At 38.6% G+C, this 11,945-nt stretch overlaps 1 protein-coding gene across 1 annotated transcript; it reads left to right on the top strand.

The window, feature by feature from the left end:
• Positions 1–1,288: 1,288 nt before the first annotated feature.
• On the top strand, positions 1,289–10,687 carry LOC121968367 (plasmodesmata-located protein 7-like). Its single transcript, XM_042518779.1, has 3 exons — positions 1,289–2,114; positions 9,468–9,569; positions 10,345–10,687. Exons 1-3 carry the CDS (start codon positions 1,361–1,363, stop codon positions 10,353–10,355), a joined length of 867 nt encoding a protein of 288 aa, XP_042374713.1. The 5' UTR covers positions 1,289–1,360; the 3' UTR covers positions 10,356–10,687.
• The last annotated feature ends 1,258 nt before the right edge of the window (positions 10,688–11,945 follow it).

Below are 11,945 nucleotides of genomic sequence, written 5' to 3'. Positions count from 1 at the left end.
CGTGGTGAGCAGTGGCGAGAACGAAGAAACACAAGAAAAACTTATATTTAAAAAATAAAAAAATATGAAAAAAAAAATCAAATTTTGTAGATCGCGTAAGAGTCTGCATGGCTAGGTCCGTATTTTAACAAAACTCTCTCTCTCTCTCTCTCTCTCTATATATATATATAGAGGACGACCACCATGGGCGCTTCTCACATGGGAGGCGCCTCCGCATGTGAGAGGCGCCTATGGTGGGCCCTAAGTTATCAAAGTCTCACACACACACACACACATATATATATATATATATATATTTGTTCTGCTGCAGACCATTTGCTGCACGCCCGTACGCGACAGTGGTCCAGACGCTTGGATTCATTAATTTTTTTATTTTATTTTAGGATATATTATATGTATTTAGGAGTTGTGTTATAATGAATTTAAGTCAATAAAATTTTTCTTCTATGGTTCATACTTTTTCTTTCGTTATAGTGTTCAAAATTAAAAATTTTAGATACTTACGAGTATATTATATGTATTTAGGGGTTAAGATTTTAGTATTTAAGGGTTGTGTTATAATAGATTTAAGTTAATAAGATTTTTTCTTTAGGATTCAGACTTTCTTTTGGATTATAATATTTAAGATTAAAAATTTTAAATACTCATGGGGTATAATAAATCCAAGTGTCTGGATCCAGGCGCTTGGATACTGTAGCACACATGAGCATGCAGCGTACCGTCTGCATATATAATATCTTTATAATTTATCTATCTATATTTTATTAGAAGACTAATAATATTGAATAGCGTAGGATGAGTGATATTACTATTTGCTCCGATAATAATTTATTTATGTTCATTTAAAAATATACCTAAGATCAATAATTTATTAAATTAAATTGATAAATTTAAATACATATATGTTTGACTTATTAATAGATTGTCAAATGTTTGAGCCAAATTCAAGTGAAAAAAAATTAAGCCAAATTTAAATAACTATTTTAGTAGTTTGGTTACATCAAAACTTAACTTGGTTCGAGTTAGTTATATTATCAAATAATCTTTAATAATTCAAAGCTTATTCTTCTGTGACTCGTTTACAATTTCTTCTTCCTTCTACAAAAGCAGCATCTTGTGTTAATCTTGAAACGGGGTCATTTGAGAAATAAAGGAAGTAAAATACTAAAATGTTGCCTTGATAATTGAAACTATGAGGGTTCTTTGCAAAATAAGGTAAAAATATGAGGTAAAGTGAAATGTTCTCTTCTATAAATAGACTAACCACCAGTTTCTTCTTCCTCTGCAACCAAAGCTACCCCTCTCTCTCTCCCCCCACTTCCTCTCTGAGTCATTTACACGAACACATCACGAGCTTGAAATGAACAATCTCTCCTTCTTCCTCTTCCTCTTCTCCGCCTCCATCGCCTACCCGGCTGCCGCCGACGACTCCACCAGCGCCTTCATCTACGCCGGCTGCTCCCAGACCCGCTACGCCCCAGGATCCCCCTCCCAGCTCAACGTCGACTCTCTCCTCTCCTCCCTCGCCTCCGCCTCTTTCGCCTCCCCCTACTCCAACCTCACATCCGCCGTCGCCTCCGCCGCCTTCCCTGCCTTCGGTCTCTTCCAGTGCCGTGGCGACCTCCAGCCCTCCGATTGTGCTGAGTGCGTCCGATCCGCTCTCTCCCGCATCTCCTCCCTATGCCCCTTCGCGGCCGGCGCAGCCGTCCAGCTTGCCGGCTGCTTCCTCCTCTACGGCAACGACTCCTTCGTCGGGAAGCCCGATACCAGCGTCCTCTACAAGAAGTGCGGCGCCGCCGCGGGCGCAGGGTACGGGCCTGATCAGATCGGGATCCGCGATGCAGCCCTAGCCTCCCTGACCGGCAGAGGCAACGGTCCCACTGCTGGCGGATACAGGGTCGGTGCCGCGGGGTACGTGCAGGCGGCGGCGCAGTGCGTCGGGGACCAGAGCGCGAGCCAGTGTGATGACTGTGTGGCGGTGGCGGCGGCGCAGCTCAGGGCCGCGTGCGGGTACGCGGTTGCCGGCGACGCCTACCTCGGCAAGTGCTACGCCAGGTTCTGGTACAACCGCAACGGGGCCTACAACGACGAGGCGTACCACCACCACCATGACGGTAAGCTCTTCTCAGCTCACCGGCGGTGGTCGTATTATCTGCTTCCATCGTCTTAGAATTTCAAATTTTGTTACTCTGTTTTCCTTGGGAGAAAATTTCCATTTTACCCCAATAATTTACTTTTTTCACACAAAAATCTTATGAATACTTTTTATAATTTATAAATTTTAATTAATTGTTAGAAAGCATGATAAATAATAATTGTATGAACTACTTTCCATAGCTTATAAAATCTTACTTGTTTATTTTTTAGAAAAACATGATAAATAGATTTATAGGCTTAATATAATTCATCCTTGGAATTTTCATGACAAGATTAAAGTATTTGCGAATAAAGTGTCTAAAATGTGCAGGAAAATTCATAACACCACCTTTACTTGAGCAAAAGGCTAAATTATAGTAACAATTCACAAAATAAAATTTTAGGAAAAATTTCATTTTGCCCCTGAAATATAAAACTGACAAAATACCTCTTAAAATTTTAAACTTTTGGTCATTTGACCTTCTAATTATTAACACCATTAAATCCCTTACTAGAAAGTAACAATGTGAATGATTTAAAGGGAATTTTGAAAAAAAAAAAAAAAAAAAAAAAAAAAGGTAAAGTCTCAAATATGCAATGAATTTTTCCTTTTCTTCATATATGCTTGCTTACTACTCTGGTTCTTTAGGATGTTATGGTGTGATTGGGGGCTTTCTCCTGCACATGGTTTTCCTTTTCTACTTTACATTTTGAGTATATGATTGGATATGTTTAGTTAATGTTGGAGCAATCCCAATGGTCCGCGGGACCATGTGTTTTGGTGTTTGGGCAAAGGGTTTAAGTTAGGTTCACCCTTGTATTTGATATGTGTATTTGAGTTGTGCAGGTTTGCAGGATACACATATGACTCAGGTTGATGGCTTCGGGTCCGGTGAAGGATGGAGCATCCGAGGGACCGTGGACAAGACAAAGGACAAGGGAGGCGACTTCGAGGCATACGCGAAGGGGATGAGCAGCGGGCTTGAATGCATCCGAGCGAGCCAAAGGAAGTAGGCTTGAAGGCAAAAGGTCATGCGAAGGAAGAATCAAGTGAGTCATAAGGGTGAGGGTGCAGTGCAGAGATTGTACTCGGAGTAAAATCCTAGTTTTAGGGTTTCTTGTGGCGATCAGAGCGATCGTAGCACTCGTAGCGATCTTTGTGATCATTGCATGTTTTAGCGATCGTGCGATCGCGCCGATCGGTGGCATCGAACAGAATGTGTGGAATCGAGCCGTTGGGATGTAACGGTCGAATTTCCACAGAGGGCAGTCGACTGCATGTTTTAGCAGTCGACTGGTAGGCGGGGTTTTCCAACCCGTGGCCTATAAAACCAAAGCTTGGGAGCTTGGTTTGAGTTGACGAAATTAGTGGTGGGTAACCTCTAATTAGTAGTCAACTAGTGCCCTAGCAATCCAAGTGCTCTTGATCGAGTTGTGGTGAGGTTTCTCCACCGACAAGGAGGATTGTGCTAGCCGGAGTTTCCGGGGATTAATCCACCGACGGATTGAGGGATCGTCCACCTTACGGACAGCCGTGGAGTAGGAGCTTTATCTCCGAACCACGTAAATCGGCGTGTGTTGGTTTGTTTGCTCTTTCTTATTCTTGTCTTTAGTTTAGCTTGTTTGTTTTGTATTTCCGCTGCGCAAGCTAACATCGTAGGAGAAGCGAGTATTTGGGGGCGCCGTCTATCCAACCCCCCTTCAAGCCGGCCGTCCGATCCCCAACAAGTGGTATCAGAGCGAGGACGCTCTCCGTTGGACTAACCGCCAAGGAAGCACAAGATGGCCGGGTTTATTGTCCCTCCAAAATTTGAAGGAGGAAGCCTTGGGGACATCACGTATTGGATGATGAGGATGGAGGTTTTCTTCAACACGGATTGGGACACAATGATGGTGGTAAGGGAGCCATTTAAAGTTCCAAAGGACAAGAAAGGAAAAAGACTCCGAACACGACATTGGACGGAGGAGCAAACCTCACGATCGGAGGCAAATTCAAAGGTAATATCTATATTGATTGATATTTTGCCTAATCATGTGATAAATGGTGTAGGTGAGTATAAGAACGCCCATGAGTTGTGGAGCAAGGTGAAGATGGTTCTACAAGAAGAACCTAAACCTACACAAGAGGAAGAAGAACCCATTGAGATGGGTCTAGTTGCTCAAGTTGAAGAGGAGCAACCGGAAGTTGAGCCATGCTCAACATCCGAGGAGGAGAAGCAAGATGAGATATCATCAACATCCTCAAGAATTGAAGAAGAATCCAAGACAAGTGAAGAGGATGAAGAAGAGGTCTTGGAAGAGGTCAATTTAGCAAGCACCTCCACCGAAGCAAAGTCAAAGGACCACATCATTTGCTTCGGTTGCAATGAAAAAGGGCACTACAAGAGTAGATGTCCTATGGGTAAGAAAGAGGTAAATTCTAAACCCATTCAAGTTGATTTGAATACTAATGTGGGTTGTAGAAATGATGGTGCCAAGAAGAAGAAGGAGAAGAAGCACATTAGATGCTTCACTTGTGGTGACATAGGGCACTACCACACCAAATGCCCAAAGAAGAAAGAGCTCAAGAAGTTGGCGCATTTGAAGATGTGGGAAAAGAAGTGGAGGAAGAATGGAGGCTCGAGTCAAGGGGGAGCTTCAAGGGTAAGGGAGGTATACCCTAATTTGAAGTGTAATTCAAATTCAAATTCTTATGTTCCCATGCATGTTAGGAAAAATAATTTTAATCATTATATGCCCATGCAAAATTGTGGTTTCAAATATCATGATAGGAGTAGGGTAATTGTAGATCAAAACCCTAGGAGACCCATTCATGAAAAATCTAAAAATGGTAGACCTAAGGAGACCCAAGGCATTAATCCCAAGAAGGGGAGACACATGCCTAAAAAGGGTAGGTCTAGGAATGTCCAAGGTGGACATGTTGACTCTAGGGTTAGGAACTTAGAAAGGGAAAATCAAGCTTTGAAGTCAAAGCTTGATAATTTGGAGAAATTCCTTAAGAGATTCACTATTGGATCTAAGGGATTAAATATGGTGTTGGGTAGTCAAAGACCCAACAATGATAGATCGGGCTTGGGATACCGATCTAGTCCCTCCAAGGTTAAAAGAAGACCATGTGCTAGGGTGGCACATGATAAGTGCAAGGGAGAGTCATCCAAGGCCAATAAAAATAAATATGCTAGGGTTGCATATGATTATGGCAAGGATGATATGTCCAAGGTCAAGAAGATAAGGAGATCTTCTAAGGGACATCATTGTGGTTTGGTCACAATAGATGAGTCACCTAGGGAGGTGACTAAGGTAAAGAGCTCTAGGGGGAGCTCCAAGAGTCAATTTGGGACCCATGGCCAATGGATCTCAGGTGGGTTCTACTTGGGGGTCTAGAGGAGCCATGGAGTGTGCCAAGTGGTTTAGAGACGGACTTGAGTCTCAAACCTAGGGAATTGGAACACATGGTTTGTATTTCATGCAAGAAATATGACAATTGGGGTCATATAGCATGATAATTGGTTTTGATGTATAGATGCCATATAAATCAATGCTAGGGATGCATTATGGGTTAGTACGGGCAAATACATCAAGAGGAAGTCAAAACTAGGACTTTAGGTCAAGGTTCAATTGAACTTTTTAGCTAGTTTTGTGTTTTGTGTCAATCTTGGGATTGGTGATAGATATATTTTTATATATATTTTTCCCAAGTAGATATTGATATAATAGACCTCTCCACAAAATTTGGGGATTTTTGGAGGTCTGTGGAATTTCTGGCGCATTTCTGAAGTTGGCCAGAAAAGGCTGATTTTTTCATGAATAGTGTACCAGTCGACTGGTACAGTTACCAGTCGACTGGTACTTCTTGCAGTCGACTGGTACTTCTTGCAGTCGACTGATACCAGTCTGAAAGTGTTTTCAGCACTAGATTTTGACCGGGTCAGCTCATATAGATGTATGCGATCCATGGGTGATACATACATGAGTTTAGGGTCATTTGGATGACAAGTTTTCAATAATTGGGATATTGTTGGAGAACTTTTTGGATGTTAGGCAAAGGGGGAGAAGTAAGGTTTAGTTAGGAAAACCTGAAAGTACCTTTGTGTAGGGGGAGCCTTGGGATAGGTTCTTAAAAAGTCCGTTGTAAAAATCCTAGTTCAATGGAGAGCTTAGGTAAAGGGGGAGCCTTGGGATAGGTCCTTAAAAAGCCTTATGTGGAAAATCCTAGCTCAATGGGAGCTTAGGTGTAGGGGGAGCCTTGGGATAGGTTCTTAAAAAGCCCTGTGCATTGTTTCGGCGGTTGCCAAGTGTGTAACCTTGACAACGTAAGCCCAATTCGGCAGTGTAAGTCCAAGTGTGTAGCCTTGGCAACGTAAGTCCATTCGGCGTTGTAAGTCCAAGTGTGTAGCCTTGGCATCGTAAGTCCATTCGGCAGTGTAAGTCCAAGTGTGTAGCCTTGGCATCGTAAGTCCATTCGGCAGTGTAAGTCCAAGAGTGTAGCCTTGGCAACGTAAGTCCATTCGGCGGTATAAGTCCAAGTGTGTAACCTTGGCAACGTAAGTCCATTTGTTTTAGCATGTTTATTTGCTATATGTTTTCCCTAACTTAAACGTATTGCCAAACACCAAAAAGGGGGAGATTGTTGGAGCAATCCCAATGGTCCGCGGGACCATGTGTTTTGGTGTTTGGGCAAAGGGTTTAAGTTAGGTTCACCCTTGTATTTGATATGTGTATTTGAGTTGTGCAGGTTTGCAGGATACACATATGACTCAGGTTGATGGCTTCGGGTCCGGTGAAGGATGGAGCATCCGAGGGACCGTGGACAAGGCAGCGAGGACAAGGGCCGAGGGAAGCGACTTCGAGGCATACGCGAAGGATGGCATGAGCAGCGGGCTTGAATGCATCCAGGGACGAGAGCCAAAGGAAGTAGGCTTGAAGGCAAAAGGTCAAAGCTGCAAGGAAGAATCAAGTGAGTCATAAGGGTGAGGGTGCGAGACCAGAGATTGTACTCGGAGTAAAATCCTAGTTTTAGGGTTTTCTTGTAGCGATCTTGTAAGCGCCTCATGTAGCGATCTTGTAGCACTCATGTGATCTTGTGATCATTGCATGTTTTAGCGATCGCGTGCGATCGCGCCGATCGGCATCGAGCAGAATGTGTGGAATCGAGCCGTTGGGATGTAACGAATTTCCAGAGGGGCGATCGCATGTTTTAGCATGATCGTGGTAGGCGGGTTTTCAACCGTGGCCTATAAAACCAAAGCTTGGGAGCTTGGTTTGAGTTTACGAAATTAGTGGTGGGTAACCTCTAATTAGTAGTCAACTAGTGCCCTAGCAATCCAAGTGCTCTTGATCGAGTTGTGGTGAGGTTTCTCCACCGACAAGGAGGATTGTGCTAGCCGGAGTTTCCGGGGATTAATCCACCGACGGATTGAGGGATCGTCCACCTTACGGACAGCCGTGGAGTAGGAGCTTTATCTCCGAACCACGTAAATCGGCGTGTGTTGGTTTGTTTGCTCTTTCTTATTCTTGTCTTTAGTTTAGCTTGTTTGTTTTGTATTTCCGCTGCGCAAGCTAACATCGTAGGAGAAGCGAGTATTTGGGGGCGCCGTCTATCCAACCCCCCTTCAAGCCGGCCGTCCGATCCCCAACAGTTAAGTCATCCATAATTTCTTATATCAATATTAAAGTAATTCATAAGTTAATATATGAGACTAAGTTTCTGTGCTACAAAGAACTAACCAGAGCATTTGAGGTTGGTACTTGGATGCAAAGAACTAGTTGACACTTTGTAGTTCAACACTTAATTTATCATTTGGATTTACTAGTTTTTAGTTCTAAATGAGGAATTGAAGTGGCAATTTGGTCTTTGATGCAACATTAATCCATAGAATTGTCACATGAAATCCATGTATGTAGAATATATCAATCAAAGATAAAACTTAAGTTAATTAAAGACCTCCCTTGTTTTGGTCTCAAAGTCCACCTTTATGAAAGCAACAAAGATAATGGTTACTTGAGATTTAATGACAAACCCATATAATTGAAGAGCAATTAAGGAGTTATAGTTGTAGATGTGCTTTCTTGAATTCAAAGTTTCCAAATTTCATTTTTTCCCCAACATGATTAGACCCATCTTGATCTTTAATTTGTTAATGTTCTAATCAAGTACAGTTTTGTTTGGTTCGAAAGAAACTTCTTTACATTAAGAAAACATTTTTATTCCTGTTATCTTCTTAAGTATGAATTCATAAAGCACGTGGACCTTCTTACTAGTGCTAGACAAATCACATCTGAAAACAGGAGATATGAAGAAAACTAGAAAATTAAGACACAAATTTAATGGTGCAGCACCAAACCATAAACAGTTCTAGTTGGAAACTTAAGTAATGACTAATTGACCCCCTAGGTGCTAGTTATCTTAAGTCTTCTTTATTATTATAAAATAATATTACACAGTTTTTGGCTGGTAGAATAGTTTTAAATAGTGAAAGACCTCCCTTCTATGGTCATAAAGACCTACCTTTTAGAAAGCAACTTAGCTCTTAGGTTGCTTGAGCTTTTATGACAAGTCCAAAATAATTGAAGAGCATTTAAGGAGTTACAATTGCAGTTCTTGTTTCTTGATTTCAAAGTTCATAAATTGCAAAAATAAAATAAAAAATTCAACATGATTATTAGACTCATCTTAGTCTTGCATTTGTTAATGTTCTAGTCAAGAACAGCTAGTCTACAAATTAAATGCCAATTAGTTTTGCTTGGTTCATGAGAAGCTTCTGCACAAGAAGGAAACTTTTTTTTTTCCTTTCTGATCTCTTTCTCCCCATTTATCTTTATTATAGTGGGTTCAAATTATTGGATGATTGTGTCAAATGTCTTCAAATCATGCAATTTGTGTTAAGGCCATTGGATGATTTCAGTTTAGGTTTATTTTTTTCCTCAAAAGGAATCATGTTCTCATTCCTTTACGATAGGATACCTAATTCCATGCATAGAAAAGCACTGGAAAGGACAAAAGTGATGCCTCATATTGAATTTCTTTCCTCCAATGATTTGCTTTATCATAGATAAATGTTTTATCATTGTAGCAGTTGAAAGATGATCGAACTCCAACAATTAGGATATGACAACAGGTGTTCAATAAACGAGTAAGAATTAATTATCTAACTATCCTTGATATTAGAATTTGGGTTGGTTCAAATACTATTTATGATCTGAAATTTTGGATATAAATCAAAGTTTACAGTTTCTGTCAGCTGTTTAAAACTAAGCATATGATTTTGCAATTGCACATTCTTATTTTTTTTTTCAATCAATATATTTTTTTTTCCTGCTCCAATCAACAGATGATGAAACTGGGAAAACAGCAGCAATTGTCATTGGCCTCATAGCAGGAGTTGCTCTTCTCATAATGTTCCTCACCTTCCTTAGAAAGGCTGGAAGCTATGGTATGTTCTCCATCCCCTTTTTGACACTTCAACCTTTGCTTTTCTCATACCCTCAAAGTTTTCTTCATTTCAAAATGCATTTTAAACTCCGTCAGAAATTTTGGTCTTTAATTGGAATGATACTATTTTGGTATCATGTGTATGTTTTGATGCATGGCGCTAGTAATGAATTGAAGTTGAAGAAATAAGGAAATGAAACATAGGAAGGAGATATTGTGCTGAACATGATTTTAAATCTTGTATCATGGGAGATGAAATGACTGAAACATATCATTCCGATAAATCATTGGAACTTGATAACATTCAACACAAATAATGTCTTCTTCCTTTGCTTCATATCCTTCCTTCTTCAATCTCCAATTTGTCATCAGCAAGTATCATGCATCAGAGTCTTGGGATGACACTGGAACAATATCTTTTTAATCAAAGACGACACAATTTAAAATTTTAAATTTTAGTGTTGAATGGTATCATTTTCGTTGATTTATGTTTTGACTGTTTTATCTCACACATTATGCGATCTCAGATTATGAAACTCTTATCATTTCACTTTTTAATTCTTAACATGATTATTTTATTGAATGGGTAAAAAATTACTTCAATATCTATTAGAACATTATTCTACTAGGTAAATTAACAACTTTGTTATTGATTATTATGAGGTGAAATGATAAAAATCTAAAAATATTAAGAGCATTTTAAAATGTTTTGTTTTAAATTTTTATGCTGCAAAATCTCATCTACTCCAACATAATTCTCCTTGGAACATTTGCAGGAAAAGATTGATTAAAGATGGTGTGGCCCAAGCTTTACTTTATTTTGGCGCTTTATGAGATTGTTCTTTTTGGGACAATTAATTCCTAAAATTAGGATAAAGGATTGGGAAGAAGTGGATAAGAGCAATCATAAAGTTGACCTAAAGGGAGAAAGGAGAATATCAAAGTACAAATTTAATTGAATAGTTTATCCACATTGTAGCTTGATCATCATTATTTTTTAAAAAATAATTATTGTTTATTTGGTTGGTGGCATAGAGTAATTAATTGGTGGATAGGTGGAGTAGCATAGAGATTCAATCGAATTGAATCGAATCAAATAGTATGAAAAATTTGATATTCGAGTTTGAAAAATACATGTCATTTCGAGTTCGGTTCAAAATGAAATTCGAGCTCGATTTGAAATGCAATTTGAGTTCAGTGTGAGTTGTTCAAACTTTGATTCGAGCATAATTGAATTAAAATGATTTAAATTTGAGTTTGGTTTGAGTAATTCAAAATTTAAATTGAGTATATTTAAATTAAAAATATGTAAAAAAAAAATAAAGTTTTATTTAATTTCGGTTCATGAATAATTGAATAAAATATTATAAATTCGAATTTGATTCAAAAAAATTATTAAACATATTTGAGTTTGGCTTGAATCAATAATTACAAATAGGAAATAAATTTTTTTTTTAGTCAGTCGAAAAGATCACAAACAGACTTAATTTATTTGCACCCTTAGTGTAGTAGATGAGTTTGGGTTGCAAATGGACTGAATAATATGAAAAATATTGATATTTAAGTTTGAGTTTGAAAAATATATGTATTCGAATTTGATTTGAGCTTGAAAATATAAATATGTTGGCTTGAGCTTGGCTCAAAATGAGATCCGAGCTTGAGTTCGGCTTGAGTTTTGAACCTTAATTCGAGCATAATCGAAATATAGCTCGAAATGATTTAAATTTGAGTTTGGTTTAATTATTCGAACTTTAATTGAGTATATTTAAATTAAAATTGTATAGAAATAAATAATATTCGGTTCGAATTCAGTTTGCGAACAACTCATGAATAATCGAACAAAATATTAAGAGTTTGAATTTGATTTGAAAAAATTATAAATACAAATTAAATTCTTTTCAAGTCGGCTCAGAAACTCATGAACAAGGTCAATTCATTTGCACCCCCTTAATGTAATAGTTTGTAGAAATTAAGAAAAGAAAAAAAACTAAGCATATTATTGAATTCAAAAATTAATCATCAGAAATACATAATATAAATACTTATATAGTTAAGATAAGAAACCCTAACCCCTAAATAGAAAAAGGGAAAAAGACTAAATTGTCCTAAAATTTATAAACAAATAAATAAAATATATATAATCTAACATCCTCCCTCAAACTTACGATGCTACTACTAGAAGCATTGAGAGTTTGTCAAACAAGAAACGAAAGCGTGAAGTGGAATGTGTCTTGGTAAACATATCGACAATCTATAGATTTGAAGGAATAAAAGGTAATGTGATTGTGCCAATTTGAGGATGATGACGAGTAATGTAACAATCAATTTCAATATATTTTGTCCGCTCATGAAAAATTGAATTGCGCGTAATTTGAAT

This window comes from Zingiber officinale, chromosome 3B (assembly GCF_018446385.1).
Source record: "Zingiber officinale cultivar Zhangliang chromosome 3B, Zo_v1.1, whole genome shotgun sequence".
NCBI lineage: Eukaryota > Viridiplantae > Streptophyta > Magnoliopsida > Zingiberales > Zingiberaceae > Zingiber > Zingiber officinale.
This window is presented reverse-complemented; position numbering and strand designations above follow the sequence as displayed.